Source organism: Natator depressus, chromosome 8, assembly GCF_965152275.1.
Source record: "Natator depressus isolate rNatDep1 chromosome 8, rNatDep2.hap1, whole genome shotgun sequence".
NCBI lineage: Eukaryota > Metazoa > Chordata > Testudines > Cheloniidae > Natator > Natator depressus.
In genome coordinates this window covers 45,330,241-45,346,318 of record NC_134241.1, presented here as the reverse complement: position 1 = coordinate 45,346,318, position 16,078 = coordinate 45,330,241, and the positions used below count along the sequence as shown (strand labels likewise).

Here is a 16,078-nt window from a genome sequence, read left to right as displayed (position 1 = left end):
GTTGGACTAGATGAGGTCCCTTCCAACCCTGATAGGGTAATTTTCTTTCTATCACGTCCACTGCTTTCCCCTCATCCACAGAGCCAATTATCTCGTCATAGAAGGCAATTAGACTACTCAGGCATGGCTTGCCCTTGGTGAATCCATGCTGACTTCCTGATCGCTTTCCTCTCCTCTAAGTGCTTCAGAATCCTATCCTATGATTCAGGATTGTGGGAGCTGGGATACAGGACTATTTTTTTAGTCATTTGTGGGTCACAGTGACAGACTAAAACAGATTGAGAACCACAGGTCTCGTAGATTAGATGTGGCCGGGTTTGTCACCTTGAGACCAAGTTTCAGTTTCTGGCACACTAACAAATTCCCTGTAACTTTCAGCAACTTGCTGAAGTTCACCACTTTTTAAGAAAATGGCTTCCCACATATTCAACCTAAGCTCAGGGGGAGTTTTAGTAGATAATGGAGCAGGAGGAGTCATTTGTCCATATCTTGTAGCCTGGGCCAGTTCAGATGTCGGCAATGAAAATATTCTGCATCAATTTCACTGTCAGAGAATCATTTCTAGTTTAAAATAATGGCAACTTCTTTACTCTCCCTATTCTTGAAAAGTGACTGTTGTACGAGCCAGTGTCAAACTCTACTTAAGTTTCATGTTTTGTGGTGTAATGTCACTTTTTGGAGCAGATCCACGGCCACTTTGCCAACATTTTAAAAAAGGAGACATTTAGATTTCCTCAGGTCAAGAAATATTTACTGAATTTTTACAAGACATTATAATTTTCAGCTTTTTAACCATACAATATTGCAAGCTTGGTTTTCTTTACAGCTTGCTTTCCTTTTGTTACAAGATGAATGAAAATCAGTCTTAGAATGGGATCTTCAATGGAACCTTCATGGGGGAGAGGCCATAGCATCTCCAAGGTTCTTTAATCTCCCAACTGGCTCTGTGTGGGTGGCTTCTGTGCAGAACCCTTTATATAAATGGGGCTCTGTGGGGGAGCAGCCATCTGGACACATGAAGCCAGTTGTAGGAGGGAGCCTAAACACATGCAAAGCTGGAGGCAGAAACCTTGTTCAAGAATTCCAAAAAGAACAGGCCACTACCACTCAAGCTAGAAGAAAAGCTGAGACAAGGTGGGGGAGATAATAGCTTTCATTGGACCAACTTCTGTTGGTAAGAGAGACAAGTCACCTTGTCACCCACTTCATCTCTCTAATATTCTGGGACCAACATGGCTACACTAACACCGCATACAAAAAAAAAGCTGTCCTCTCTAGAACCCTTATCTCCTCTCTAGGGTGCAACTAGCCAAAAGCAGGCTCACACAGTATGTATAATGCTGAAAATCATTCATAACTTGCGTTATTGTAGGTTTCAGAGTAGCAGCCGTATTAGTCTGTATCCATAAAAAGAAAAGGAGTCCTTATGGCACCTTCGAGACTAACAAGTTTATTAGAGCATAATCTTTCCTGAGCTACAGCTCACTTCATCGGATGCATTCAGTGGAAAATATAGTGGGAAGATTTTATATGCACAGAGAACACGAAACAATGGGTGTTACCATCACTCTTGTTACAGTGTGTATGGTAACACCCATTGTTTCGTGTTCTCTGTGCATATAAAATCTTCCCACTATATTTTCCACTGAATGCATCCGATGAAGTGAGCTGTAGCTCAGGAAAGATTATGCTCTAATAACTAAAATATGGCACGGTAGAGACTAACAAGTTTATCAAGTTGCTATATTGCTATCAGCTGGGGGCTAGCTGGTAGGTCTCTGGTACACAGCCTCTGGTATGAAGATAGGCCCAGTTCCCTGATCACGATACAGCTTCACCATTTTACAACCATTTATATAAACATTGAACACATAAGATTTGACACTTCAGCCAGAGGTTGCCAGCCCCCAGCGGAGTACTCCTTTTTGCTTTGCTTTATTGTAAACAATTTTCTTCATATACAGCTGCCTACAGCATTTTCAAGGAGTGCTAGCTGAAGGGTGAGTTTGAAGGGGATAGTAAGAAGCTATATTTGAGCTAGGAGGAGACAAAAAATGGATTAAAAATAATCCTCAGGTAATTAGCAGGGTTTCTTCAGATACCTAAAACGACGGCAAGGCATTTCTAATGTAAGTCGTGCTTTCTCTGAACCACAGTCAGAGGTAGGATAGAAAGAAGGGGTTTAGAACAGAAGCTGGTTGCAACGTTTGTTTGGTTTTTTGACCCCCTGCTCTTGGCCCTCATTTTAAAAACAAAAGTTTTGAGGCCCTAGAGGTATGGAGAAAAGCTTGAAAACGTGACCTCTGTGTCCCTAACATCTGCAGACAGCAAAAGGTGAACACAACAGGCTCCCAACGGATCGGGTAAAAAATAATCTCATTATTTAGTTTTTAAAACCCCCCCAACCATGCGAAGTGTGGTGCGCGCGCGCGCGTGGGGGGGGCGTGTCCTGCCGGCGCAGTGGGCGCGGCCTGGCTGGACGGCACCGCCCCCGGGCGCGCTGGGCACTGGGCATGCGCGCGCCGCTCAGCCTGGTCCGTTACCTGTCCTCGGCAGCGGCGGGATGGAAGGGCTCATCGAGCTGGTGAACCGGCTGCAGGACGCCTTCGCGGCACTGGGGCAGAGCTGCCTGTTGGAGCTGCCGCAGATCGCCGTGGTGGGCGGGCAGAGCGCCGGCAAGAGCTCGGTGCTGGAGAACTTCGTCTCCAGGTGAGGGGCGGCGGGGAGCCCGGCGGGCCGGGGCGAGCTCAGGCGGAGCCGGCTGACGAGCCCATCGCGCCCCCCCGGTTATCCCGCCTCCCGGCCCCCTCTAACGGCCCCGGCTTCCTTTATCACCCTCGCGCCCCTCGCCGAACCCGCAGCCTCCCCCGGCCCCTCTCGCCCCCCGAAAGCTACCGCTTCCTCCTGATATCCCCTGGCCCTTAGCCTTCCCTGAGCTACCTCTTGGGAATTATGCCTCTCCCACCCCCTCGGATCTACAGCCCCAAATCCCGGGGCTCCCCCAAATCCCTTCTCTGAAACCACTCACCCTGCTAACATCCCCCAAACCCACAGCTTCCCCCCGCGAATTGCCTCCCTGAAATTCCTCCTCCCCACGGGCTGCCCTTTACAGTTAATGCTTGAGTCAGCAAAAGCTCTGGGGGCAGGTAAATCAGCGGAGGCCGTAACATTTATAGCTCTTTGGAAAGTCGTTATGAAAATCCACTTGTCCTTCCTTGCTGTGAGAACCGAAGGGCCAGTGAGGGGTGACTTGCCCCAGATGGGTTGCTAGTAGAATTGTACAAGGTTGAATTACAAGGGAATAGTGCAGGGAGGGATGGCCGGGGGATTTTGATATCTTCCAGTTAATGAAGGTTTGTTCACAGCCTGCAGAGGCTGCTGTCAGCCAGCCAGGGATGCTAAGTCACTCCAGAAAACAGCACCCACCCATGTCATTTATTTCAGGTTAAATGCTTTCTTAAGCAGCCCTTAGAAAACCATGGGGGGGGGGGGGGATTTAATAAAGAGAAGAAACATGTTGTAGTCTCTAGTGAATCCCATCGAACGAGAGCCACAAATTTCCTCACAGGTGTCAGAAACAAAGGTTTTGTGTCTGTAAATACTGATGTGTATATATTGGAGAAATCCATGTTGTGCATGTTTTGGGGGAGTGTATGTTTGTCCAAATCTTTCTCTTGGCTGAAAGATCTGTAGCGTTAAAATCACACAACTGACTTCACAGATCACATATGGGAATGGGCTATCATTTACCTTTCTTGTGCAGTTTATCTGTGCTAGAGATTCAAGAGGACGGTGTTGTGTTGAGCTCAATCTGTACTTCCCTCTGAGAAATAGACAAGGTTCCTGATGTGATTGCTACTGGGCACAAAGGTTATGCAGGAGCTAGTTCCCATTGGCATATTTCACAACTTCCAGTGCTGCAGAACTAATCAAGGGAATGTAAAATGATTAGGGGAATAGAGCTTTTTTTTTTTTTTTTAAGGAGGACATAAAGTTTATTCGCAAAAAGAAAAGGAGTACTTGTGGCACCTTAGAGACTAACAAATTTATTGTTGTAAGGTGCCACAAGTACTCCTTTTCTTTTTGCGGATACAGACTAACATGGCTGCTACTCTGAAACCTGTCATAAGGTTTATTGGCCTTTAACCGAACACTGTTCGGTCTCAAAATATTTATGAAGAGCTCATTTGTTTCTGTGATGTAGAAAAAAATTAGTATAACTTGGATAACATCAGTTAAAATCTTATTATGCTGGATACTTAATAGTGATCTTTCTGGGAAAATATAAATGTTGAAGAAACAACTATAAGTACCACATGGGATTCTAGTTTTTGCTGATCAGTGGGTTTGGCTTAAAACTGACATAACTATTGTTGTATGCAGTGTTGTAGCCTTTGTGGCTGTGTTTTGGTCTCACTCATTGCCATTGTAGTAAGCATTACTTGGCAGGACATACAGTAGGAACTTTATGCTACAGTATTCAGAATTCAGTCTTTTAGATTTTTTTCATTTTTTTCTTCAAATTTTTGCCAAAGGTGGTATACCGGCATATGTATAAACGCTTGTACAATTCATAGTGCATGTACAGAACCAAATGTGGTGTTAAATACTGGTGTAATATATCAGCATTTTCCAACCTTTTGAAAGCAGAGATCCACTTAAGGGGGGGAAAAAAACAAACCAATGTGCTGCTCAGTATAACCTCACCATGTGTGGGAGCACTTACCCTAAATTAAGATGTGCATGTCTTCCACATAGTCCTCCCTCCTTTGGAAACTGTTGGTGTGTAGATCTTTATAATACAATACTTCTCCTTTCTCACATGCTTTGATAAGCAATGAAATAGCCAGCAGTGCTGGTATTGACAGAACTGCCAGTCCCAAAAGTTCAAAAATCCTGGGATTGGCCCCCAAAACATGAGTTTAAAAAACAAAACAAAAAACCACCAACCAAGAGTTTAAATCATGTTTTTGGACTGATTTATCATTTTTGCACTCCCCCTGCCCACCTGCAGCGTTTTTGACAATTGCAGTGTTGCCCACTTTCACACTTACAGTAAAGAAGATCATTTTGATCTTCTAGTGAGAGCTCCTGCAGTGAGGATCCTGAGGACCCATAGTTCTAGGCGCTTTACAAAATGTGGTAAGAGACAAAAACAACAAGGAGTCTGGTGGCACCTTAAAGAAGTGGGTTTTTTACTCACAAAAGCTTTATGCCCTAATAAATGTTAATATTTAAGGTGCCACCAGACTCCTTGTTGTTTCTGTGGATGCAGACTAACGCGGTTACCCCTCTGATACTAGTGGTAAGAGACTACCATCTAGTGCAAAGTAAAGTGGTGAGTCAATGATGTGGGAACTGCAACGTGGACTTGCCAGACTCATCTCATATAGTTGTGATGGCTACAACCTTTTAATCCCTGCTGAGCTGGGCCTGATTTACACTGGTGACCTACCAGTGACAGGCTTTACAACTCACTGGGACCGGGTACTGGAACAGTTTGTATAGTGGGGGTGCTGAGAGCCACTGAACCAAACTGTAAACCCTATATATGATGGAAACCACTTCAAGCCAGAGGGTGAGGCCGCACCCCTAGCACCACTAGTTCCAGCACCTATGCACTGGGATGCCTCAGGGCATTGCTGTCCCTATAAATACTGATGAGAGTGAAGCTAAATTTTTGGAAACAATAACCTTATTAAATCAAGTTCTTAACCTTTTTGGAGTTTACACAGGCATGACATCCTACTTGGACATATGCAAAATCTTTCATACATTGCTGTCAGTCTCACGCATGCTGAGTGTGCTTTACCTTGTTGTGTCCAAGGGAAAGCTGTCACTAAACCAAATACAGATAGTGAAAATGTAACAGTAAAACAGGTAATAACAGAGCATTTAAATCCACATCAAATACCATGTTTTGCAATATAAAATCAGTCCACGGACCTTACACTCACTCACACATATATGTATTCTTTTTTCATCAGCAGTTTTTGAACCCATAGTCTTCATAACCACAGTACAGATCACTCCACTTCAGCTATAGCATTAGCCTGTGATGGGAAGGTATGTTATCCTGTGTGGACCAGACCATGCATGGAGATGTGACACATGTTGTCAGTGGATTTCACAAGTGTTTGTGAGGCAGTAGTGGAATGCTGGGCATCAGGATTCTTGGTTTCTCATTTTAGCACTGGGAGTAGATTGGGGTCTAATGGTTACAGACAGCATAACTAATGTGACAACGTCCCTGTTGGGGTTGTCTGTGGAAGCTGGATGTGGGATCGCTGGATGTAAAAGCATGAGCCTCTCTCTACCACGTGAGCAATCAGATTTTCTAGTGTGAAAGCACTACGAGTTGTGAATCTCCGTGACCTGACTGCTAGGTGTAGGCAGACTGTGTTAGTGCGGAGTACAGCAGCATCTAGTTTGCAGTAGCCCTTCTGAAAGGCTGTATGGGAGAATGTCTGAGGCTTGACTCTAAGACTTGGGTTCTGTTTCCAGCTCTGAGTGAAGTGATTTTGTACAAGTTCTCAGTTATCTTGTCTGTGCAATGGGTGAATGATGCACATTGGTTTTGTCCTCTAAGGTAGCAGTATGAAGTTTGTTTAATAATGGAGGTTGTGGAGGGCACAGAAATACTAATGGCAGTCAGTGGGAAGTCTGGTCTCTGAACTTGCAGTTACAAACTGCAAGCTTTGGAATTATGTGAAGGGGGCAGCAGGGCTGTCCCTAGCCATTGTGGGGCCCTATGTAGTCCCCCCGCGGGGTGTGTGTGTGGGGCCCCAGGCCCCGGGGGGGGGGAGGGGGGCTGGCTTGGGGGGTAGGAGGGAACCACCCCTCCCCAGCACTCACCGGTGGTGTGGCTGGGGCCGGGTCACTGCACTTCCTGCCACTGGGGAGCGCAGGCCTGGCCCTGCAGCACTCCTCAGGGGCGGGAAAAGGTGGAGCGGAATGGGGCGGGGGCTTTGGGGAATGGGTGGAGTGGGGGCAGAGCTGGGGCGGAGCAGGGGCAGGGGCCCTAGGGTAGAGGAGGGGCAGAGGCTGGAGCAGCATGCAGCTGCGCAGGGCATTCCAAATTTCCTGGTGCCCTATGCAGCTACATACTTTGCGTAGAGATAAGGACAGCCCTGGGGAGCAGTGTGGACTAGTGGATAGAGCACTAGACTGGGACTGAGACAACCTGGGTTCTATATCCCTGTTCTGCCACATCCAGCTGGGTATTGTCACCGTGCTGTGCCTTTGTTTCCCCATCATTAAAATGGGAGTAAATAAAACTTGCTTCCTTTGCAAAGCACTTTGAGATAGGTATTAGTATTATTATTTTTGCTTTCACAAAACTGAGCAACGGCCAGAAATTCTTGTCGTAATGAGACGCCTGTAGCAGGGCTAAATTTGTGTTACTTGCTGTTGAAATTACTTTAAATGCACTATGGCCAATTCATGCATCATCACTGATAGCTGAGTTAGCACCCATTGAAACGCATAATGTTCACAGTTCAGAGCCGGTATTTTGGAGTCAATGCAAACTTAGGCAGACATTTCTGATTTGGTTACACTTGGGGCATATTTTGAAGGTTTTCTTTGACAGTTTAACATCTAGAGACTCTCTTAAGACTCTGGAGAACAAATGAGAGGTTGTCTGCGCCCCTCTGGCGAGTCCTTCCCCCAGGGGAGCATTTGCGCTACACATTTGGAGGAAACGGTATTGTCTACCACTGTCTGAGGAACGCAGACTGTAAGAACAACACTCATTCTTCCATTCTGCCCCCCCCCCCGCCTTGGTGGATAATTGTAGTAAAAGTAAATGTGCACAAACTAATAACCAAGGAGTCTAGCAGTGTGGGAGCCAACAGGAGAGAGAGTCAAAGGCATAAAGAAAAGTTAGGTACCTTATTGCCATTGCAAGTCTATTAGAATTGGGCACCTAGGCTCAGATCCTCAAAAGCATTAGGGGCTTAACTGCTGTTTAAATCGATGGAAGTTAGGGGCCCAAGTACCTTTGAGGATCTGTGCCTGGTTCTGTACCATTGACTTTAGTAGGTGCCTGATCAAGGCCTGTACCCCATTTGTGCTTTTTGAAAATTTTCCCTGGAAGCTAATGAGTAATAATATAAAAGAAAAATAATGGCAGGAGGGCAGGAAGCAAACTTGTAAATTGTACCTAATGTGAATGGTTTTCAGAAGTTGGGAAAAGCACAGCAGAGACTTGTCCAGAGGAGAATCCATTCAGCAGAGTGAATTTTTAAGATGGCAGCTCCCCTATGCTTATTGTGCTCTTCTCAGAGGCTCTTTATTCAGTCCTAAGTGGAATAACCTTATTTTCTGACTGTTATGAATATTTAAATATTAATAATTAGATTTCAAAAATGAAAACTCTCTATTTCCTACTTTGCTTAATGTAATTGGCATGTGGCAAAGTAATTGCTTTATACGGGATGTATGTAGACTTTTGATTATAATCACGTCATTCACAGTCAAACATACACAGCAGCCTGTGCACTTTAATTTTCAAAGCCTGAGGTTCTGTTCTGTAATATGATTTTGCTGCCTTCTTAGAATCTACCATTATTTCTTGACCATTTCCTCACCAGTACTTATTCTTTAGCAGCAGTATGTGGTGTTTTTATTCTAGCTTTTGGTCCCTGTTTCAAACATGTACCTGTGCATGTTTCCCAAATGACAGCATTTCCTCATGTGCATATGTAATTCTTTTACCTTGCCGTGGTAATTGCTAATGCTAAAAGTCTATATCAAGTTGTGAGGGGAAAAAGAAGAGAGTTCAGCTGACTGTTGAAGCTAAGCATTTGATATTTGCAGAGGAAACACACCTGTTTAATGGAGCTTGTGCATTCTAGGGAGGCATAGAGTACAATGGCTACAATGATTTTAACTGTAATAATAAATTGTACTGTCATAGGATTAACCAGCGAGGAATCTCCTAGAAAATTGGTAGCTTTTTCTCCAGCTTTTCAGACCAGAGAAAAGCAACAGTAGATTCAAACTAAAATACAGGGGTGTGTGTGTGTGTATATTTTTTAATCTCAAGGATCTAATGAAAGTGGAAATCCTCTTCTTCAAACATGTAATTTCCCTTCTTTCTGTCAATTTAATTAAAACATTGTACAGCTTGTGGTTACTTCATTAATCAGAATATTCCGGTGTACTGCATTGTTTCTGGGTATTTAAATATATATTCCACCGAACAGAGGTCATGTGCCATTGTCTAGTTCCCTATTTAATATCCTTCCGACATATCATATTTATAACTGTTCTACAACCTCTAAATGTGTATACGTGATATGGATTACTTTCCCCCTACACCCCCCTTAAATATGAGCTTGATAGATGTGGATTTTGAACTGCTATTCATGCATACAAGCTTAGAGAATTATTGCTAGGTGCAATGTGTAAACACAAACAAATGTGTACTTCACTATAATACATTCGACAACAAGTGAACAAATTGATACTCTTCATGTAGAGGGCAAGGTTTTTTCCTTAGAATTTTCTGTTTAAGCAACCTCCTTATTTTTGGCAGATACTCTTAATTGTTAGAATGCTTACCTTTTTTTAAGGAAATCTGTGTTTGATAATGAACAGTAAAGTGAGCTCTCGGACATGTAGTCTGATACCTGAGGCTCTTAATCCAGTATTTAAGCAGTTTGTAGGGATGTCAAGTCAAAATGTATTAGCAGATGATATGTAAACATTTTCATAGGCCTTCTCTTTACAAAAAATAGCTTTCAGATGATTAGTTGTGTTATCTGACTTGAGCCCAGATGTGAATCATGAGAGTTTGATCCTTGCTCAGTTGGATTGTCAACAGTTCAGAATAATCAAAGAACACTTCTATTTAATGGTTATATAGAGGATACTCTTCATGTAACTTTCCTATCCGGTATAGGACTAGGATATATTGATGACTTTATAGTAACCATGAACTTAATATTTTGGGTCTGTTCAGGACCTAAATAACCTTTAAAACATGTAAGAGGTGTCTGTTAGCAGTCCAATCCAGCACAGTGCTGAGATCTTTGTTGCCCTTGAATTGAGAACACTTATTTCACAGGAGGAACCTGTGGCCAGAGTTTTAAAGGTATATAAGCACCTAGTGAGATTCTCGAAAGCACCTAGGTGCCTACTGATTGCCTATTGCCTAATCAATAGCCTATTGATTTCAATGTCCCATTTGAAATCCAGTGGGAGGGAGGGGCCTAGTGAGGTTGTTTGGAAGCGCCTATCTGCATCTTGAGACACCTAAATACTTTAAAAATGTAGTCCTCGCTGCCTCTTAGGATTGTGTCCTAAACTTGGGGCGTGGCTGAGAGGGAGTAAACAGGTTACCAGTGTCCTTTTCTTTTGTTCTCTCTAACAGGCACGCTCTGAAGGATTTCGCTCCCGTTAACTTCTGAAACATGTGACAGCCCTATTCATAGGTCAAACAGAGCAGAAATCCTAGAAGAGCGTTTAAAGGAAAGATATTTGTAATATTGCTACTTGGCTATTCTACTGTAAATACAGAGAGGAAGTGTGTAATGGTTACAACAGGATAGAGGTAGCCAGGACTTGGGGACTCTATTCCCATCTCTGCCACTGACTCATTGTGCGGGCTTGAACAAGTTACTTAACTGCTCTGTTTCTGTTTCCATATCTGTAAAATGCATACAAGGGTGCTTGCTTCAAATGTTAACCTTGACAGCGCCTGTGTGAAGTCCTGAGATGGAAGGTGGGGTATAAGAATTTAACAGTATTATAAAATAAGTTCATATGCAGGAATGTCATCTTTCATTTACATTAGTGTTTACAGCTGCCACATGAGCAGTGGTAAAAGGACCCATTGGTGAGCAAGTCTGAAAAAACACTTGAACAAGGAGTTATCTAGACTGATGGATTCTCTCTCCTTAAATGATACACATTGTGATGAATAAGCCGTATAAGACAAATAACTTAGTTACGTTATGCAGATCTAAAAGCCCCTATTACTTGATGAACGAGGTGTTTTTACACAAGCACCTAGCTTTTGGCATCCTTAAAGAATGTCAGTCCAAACGCTTCCTTGGGTTTTTAATATATACTGGATTATCTTCCTGCAGTGTCATGCCTATCCTTTCATAACATTGCCTCTGCAAATCCCCACAGTAGAAATCATCATGTGCTTTGCCATAGAACTAATTTCAAAGCAGTTAGCCATTAGGCTGCACGCACGTGTCCTGCAGATTCAGTGCTCTAGAGAACACACTGCATATGATCAAGTACATGGCCATATACTGCTTTTTTTTTTCTACCCTCTCCCCCATGCTTTTTGGTTCCAGTCTATTCCCTCTGCCGCTCTCACCACTAATCTCGCCCTTGACATCTCTGCATTTGATTCACACTGCGTCAGCAGGGTGGAAGGCTTGATTGTATTGTATCAGAGTAATAGTATCATGTAGACAAATTACATAGCTATACAGTCACATGATTCCGATTGTTTAGTTATACAGTCTTATGCATCCTTTGATCTTTTACATTTCTCTTCTTTTTCAAAATACAAAAATCAAATAAACAATGGACAAGATGTTTAATATGACAATCAGTGTTACTTGCAAGACCAAGGAATGTAAACATAAAAGACAGTAGCTAAAGGCATAAAGCAATAGTTTCCTTTTCCTTTCTAATTTTGACACAGAGAAGCGTGAGTGCATGGTCATAAGATCAGAGTATATTAGCTACAAATATAACCCAAAGCATGTTTTGGTAATGACATTATGTATGAGTCATGTTGCATCAATACATTTTAGCGTGTATTTCTCCATTTTGTGTTTCAGCAGTGACGTTGTTTCTCTGTACTAATACAGGTATTTGCAGGTGTCTTCATGATAACTCCTAGTCATGGTTCATCATATTTGTATTAATATACCTTGACCAATAAGCCAGAGGTTCCCAAACTGTTGGGTGCACCCCCTGGGGGGCACAGAGGAACATTCAGGGTGTGTGGCTGAGGCCCAGGCCAGCCCCCACAGAGGCGGGGAGGGAGTGCCACCTAGCTCCGCTCCTGGCCGCGTCCCGCCTGCCAGCCCTGCACCCAGACCCCGCCTGCCAGCCCTAGCCCTGGCCCCAGCCTCAGCCCCCTTACCCTTGTCCACATCCTTCCTTCCGAAGCCTCGTCCCTTCTCCCGGCCCTGGATCTGGGGGCGGGTGTGTGTGTGGATGGGGTAAAGGGGGGCGTGAGGTGAAAAGTTTGGGGACCACTGTAATAAACAATTTATCCAACTGGTTAAATTTTTAGTGTTCACTGGTGTAATCAAAGACTATTTAACTACATTGTAAACTCTCTGAGTCAGGGACAAGTCTCTTTGTTCTGTGTTTGGTATAGCACGGTGGGGTCCTAGTCTATGACTGGGGTTCCTACATGCTACCTCAATACAAACAATAAATATCATTGTATGGACTCACTTCGTTTGGTAACTTGATGGTGCTGTAAGGACTACTAGCAATCCTTTGGAGCTGCATGTCTCAGTATGTAGTGTAAATACGTTTACAATGGGAAAAGATTATTAGTTTAACTGTGACCTTGTATCATATTTTTTAATGAGTTGCACTGAAATGAACAAGGCAGAATTATTTGATTAGAGATCCCATTTATTTATGTGCCAGGCTTTGATGCACTGCCAGACTGTCTGTGATGGCCTTGGGGATGTGAGAAGATTGATGATATAGTCTCATCATATGGGAATGAGAACACTCTTTCCACTCCATTATTATCTCTGGAAGATGTTAAATAGAAGCTACTTAAGGTCGACATTTTTATGTGAGCAGGCCCAGATAGCTTGCATCCAAGAGTTTTAAAAGAGCTGGCCGAGGAGCTCACTTGATCATTAAAGTTGATTTTCAATAAGTCTTGGAACAGTGTGGAAGTTCAAGAAGACTGGAAAAGAAAGGTAATGGTATACCAATAGTTAAAAAGGGTAACTGGGATGACCGAGGTAATTATAGGCCTGTCAGCCTGACGTTGATTCTGGGCAAGATAATGGAGCAGCTGATATGGGATTTGAATAACAAAAATTTAAAGCAGGGTAATGTAATTAATGCAAATCAGTATGGGTTTATGGAAAATAAATCCTGTCAAACTAATTTGATAACTTTTTTTTGATGAGATTACAAGGTTGGCTGATAAAGGTAATGGTGTTGTCTTAGTATACTTAGACTTCTGTAAGGTGTTTGCCTTGGTACTGCACAACATTTTGATTAAAAAAAACTAGAATGGTATAAAATTAACATGGTACACATTAAATAGCTTAAAAGCTGGTTAGCTGATAGGTCTCAAAATGTAATTGTAAATGGAGAATTGTCATTGAGTGGTTGTGGTTCCAGTTGGGTTCTGCAGGGATCGGTTCTTGGCCCTATGCTATTTAATATTTTTATTAATGACCTGGAAGAAAACATAAAATCATTATTGATAAAGTCTGCAGATGACACGCACGTTAGGGGATCTGAAATAATGAAGAGGACAGGTCAATAATAGAGTGATCTGGATTGCTTGGTAAGCTGGGCACAAGCAAAAATACGCATTTTAATATGGCTATATGTAAATGTATCCATCTAGGAACAAGGAATGCAGGCCATACTCTAGAGGATGGGGGACTCTGAAAAAGATTTGGGGGTCATGGTGGATAGTCAGCTGAATATGAGCTCCCCGTGTGACGATGTGGCAAAAGAGCTAATGTGATCCTGGGATGCCTAAACAGGGGAATCTTGAGTAGGAGTAGAGAGCTTATTTTACCTCTGTATTTGGCACTGGTGTGACCACTGCTGGAATAGTGTATCCAGTTCTGGTGCCCACAATTAAAGAAGGATGTTGATAAATTGGAGAGGTTCTGAGAAGAGCCACAAGAATGATTAAAGGATTAGAAAAATGCCGTATAGTGATAGACTCATAAGAATATTAAAAAAGCCATCTTGGGTTAGACCAAAGGTCCATCTTTCCCAGTAGCCTGTCTTCTGACAGTGGCCAATGCCAGGTGCCCCAGAGGGAATGAACAGAACAGGCAATCATCAAGTGATCCATCCCTTATCACCCATTCCCAGCTTCTGGCAAACAGAGGCTAGGGACACCATCCCCACCCATCCTGGCTAATAGCCATTGATGGACCTATCCTCCATGAATTTCTCTAGTTCTATTTTGAGCCCTCATAGGGCTCAATCCATTTAGCTTAACAAAGGAAATTAAGGGATGACTTGATTACAGTCTATAAGTATCTACTCAAGGAACAAATATTTAATAATCTCTTCAATCTAGCAGAGAAAGGTGGAACACAGTCCCATGGCTGGAAGTTGAAGCTAAACAAATTGAGACTGGAAACAAGTCCTGAATCTTTAACAGTGAGGCTAATTAACCACTGGAACAATTTACTGAGGGTCGTGGTGGATTCTCCATCAGTGGCAATTTTGAAATCAAGATTAGATGTTTTTTCTAACAGATCTGCTCTAGGAATTTTTTGGGGGGAAGTTCTGTGACTTGTGACCTAGTGTGTCCTCTTGTATCAATAACACAGTTGTTCCTTCTGGTCTTGGAATCTATGAATCATAGCTGTAGATAACAGGGGAGTTTTGAAGCACTCTTAAACCTAGCACTTCTAGCATCAATGCCGGGATTTTATAATTTGAGAGAACTTTGCTTTGTATTAATTTTAACATTTAGCTTAATATTTGTGCACACTAATATGTAAATAGATTTTTTTCCACAAAATTAAGGGAGAAATTTGATTTCTATGGGAGTTTCACCATTCACTTCACTACAGCCAGAATTTCACTCTGAATATAACTTTGAATATCAACAAAGATACAATTTACATTTTAAAACTATCTTAAGGTTTGATTTGTTTGCTGTTTATCAAACAGATTTTTAACACAGTAATTTCTAGTATTTGGGATATTTTTAAAAGTGCAATAGGTATTAAGTTCTGTTTTTAATGAATTAAACAGTGGCAACAGCATAATGCTTTGTGGTAGACACAAGAAAAGTTGTAAGGCATTTTAAACCTCTGTATCAGGGTGGATTAAAAGAGCTATATTCCAGACCTGTTCAGCAGCCAAACTGGATCCACCAAAGAAAATTTGTTACACACTCCATAAGGGGCACTGTGGCATCCTTGTCTGATGGCATCTGCAGAGTTGCTACATGGTCATCTGTTAATTCTTTCACTAACCATTACAAAAGAAGTGCACTTTCCTACCAAATACAGGTTTTGGACAGCGATAGGCTATAGTACCTATGTGGGACTTGGTTCATGAAGCCCCAGAATTCTAGGCTATTAGGATTCTATGATGGTAGGCAAGGGTTAATGGACTGGGACTAGCAGCAGCTCAATCTCATTAGTTTTCCTGGAAACTAGCTTGGAAAACATAAAAGGAATAGAAAGAGGAAGTTAAGTGCCAAGAGTGGCTGGAGAACCTAAGAGTCATTCTGAGGGAAGCTGGTCTGTAGAGGAAATCATTCGAAAACAAATGTTTGTGAGGGCATATAAGTGCTGAGAAAAGGATGTTTGGGATTTGTTGGGTTTTTTTCTCCTTGAATAAAGGAGAGAATAAAGGACTTTTGTTTGGTTAACCCTGAGGCGAAGGAGTTTGGGACTTGTTTGCCTTGACTCTGGGGAGAGGGATTTATGGGACTGGAATCAGCATAATCCTAGAGTATGTTTTTTCTTTTTTTTTTTCCTTTTCGGTGTGCCTGGCCTTCTTTACACTGAAGGACCACTTGCCCATATCCTTCAGTTTGTGTCCAGTTATTTTTTAGTGAGAATAAAGAACATTTTCTTTCAAGGATTTTGGTGTAATGTTCCACTTCACCCTTATGTTGTTACTGATTGTTCATATTCTGACCCTATTGTATGTGATGTCCTGGCAATTATGGCCAAAGCCATGGATGACACACATGTGAGAGAGAAATTAATTCCCTTGCTGGTAACTGTTGTTTCTCATAGTAGGCAACCATTGGTATGGTTTGACCAGACCTACCCTACATTAATGTTATGCCATGGCAGTAATTCAGTCTTCGGGTTGTGGGAAGATAGAAATTTAACTTAATTTTGAATGT

General features: G+C 42.5%; 1 protein-coding gene across 5 annotated transcripts in view; it reads left to right on the top strand.

Annotated features, from left to right (window-relative positions):
• The first annotated feature begins 2,508 nt into the window (after positions 1-2,508).
• DNM3 (dynamin 3) overlaps positions 2,509-16,078 on the top strand; it is a 301,949-nt gene continuing 288,379 nt past the window's right edge. For all 5 annotated transcript variants that reach the window (XR_012640541.1, XR_012640540.1, XM_074960900.1 and 2 more), the window contains exon 1: positions 2,509-2,709. Coding sequence is in view for 3 of the 5 variants with exons in the window: in XM_074960900.1 (XP_074817001.1) it covers positions 2,564-2,709 (146 nt within the window). In the remaining 2 variants the exon portion in view is untranslated. The remainder of the gene's footprint in view (positions 2,710-16,078) is intronic.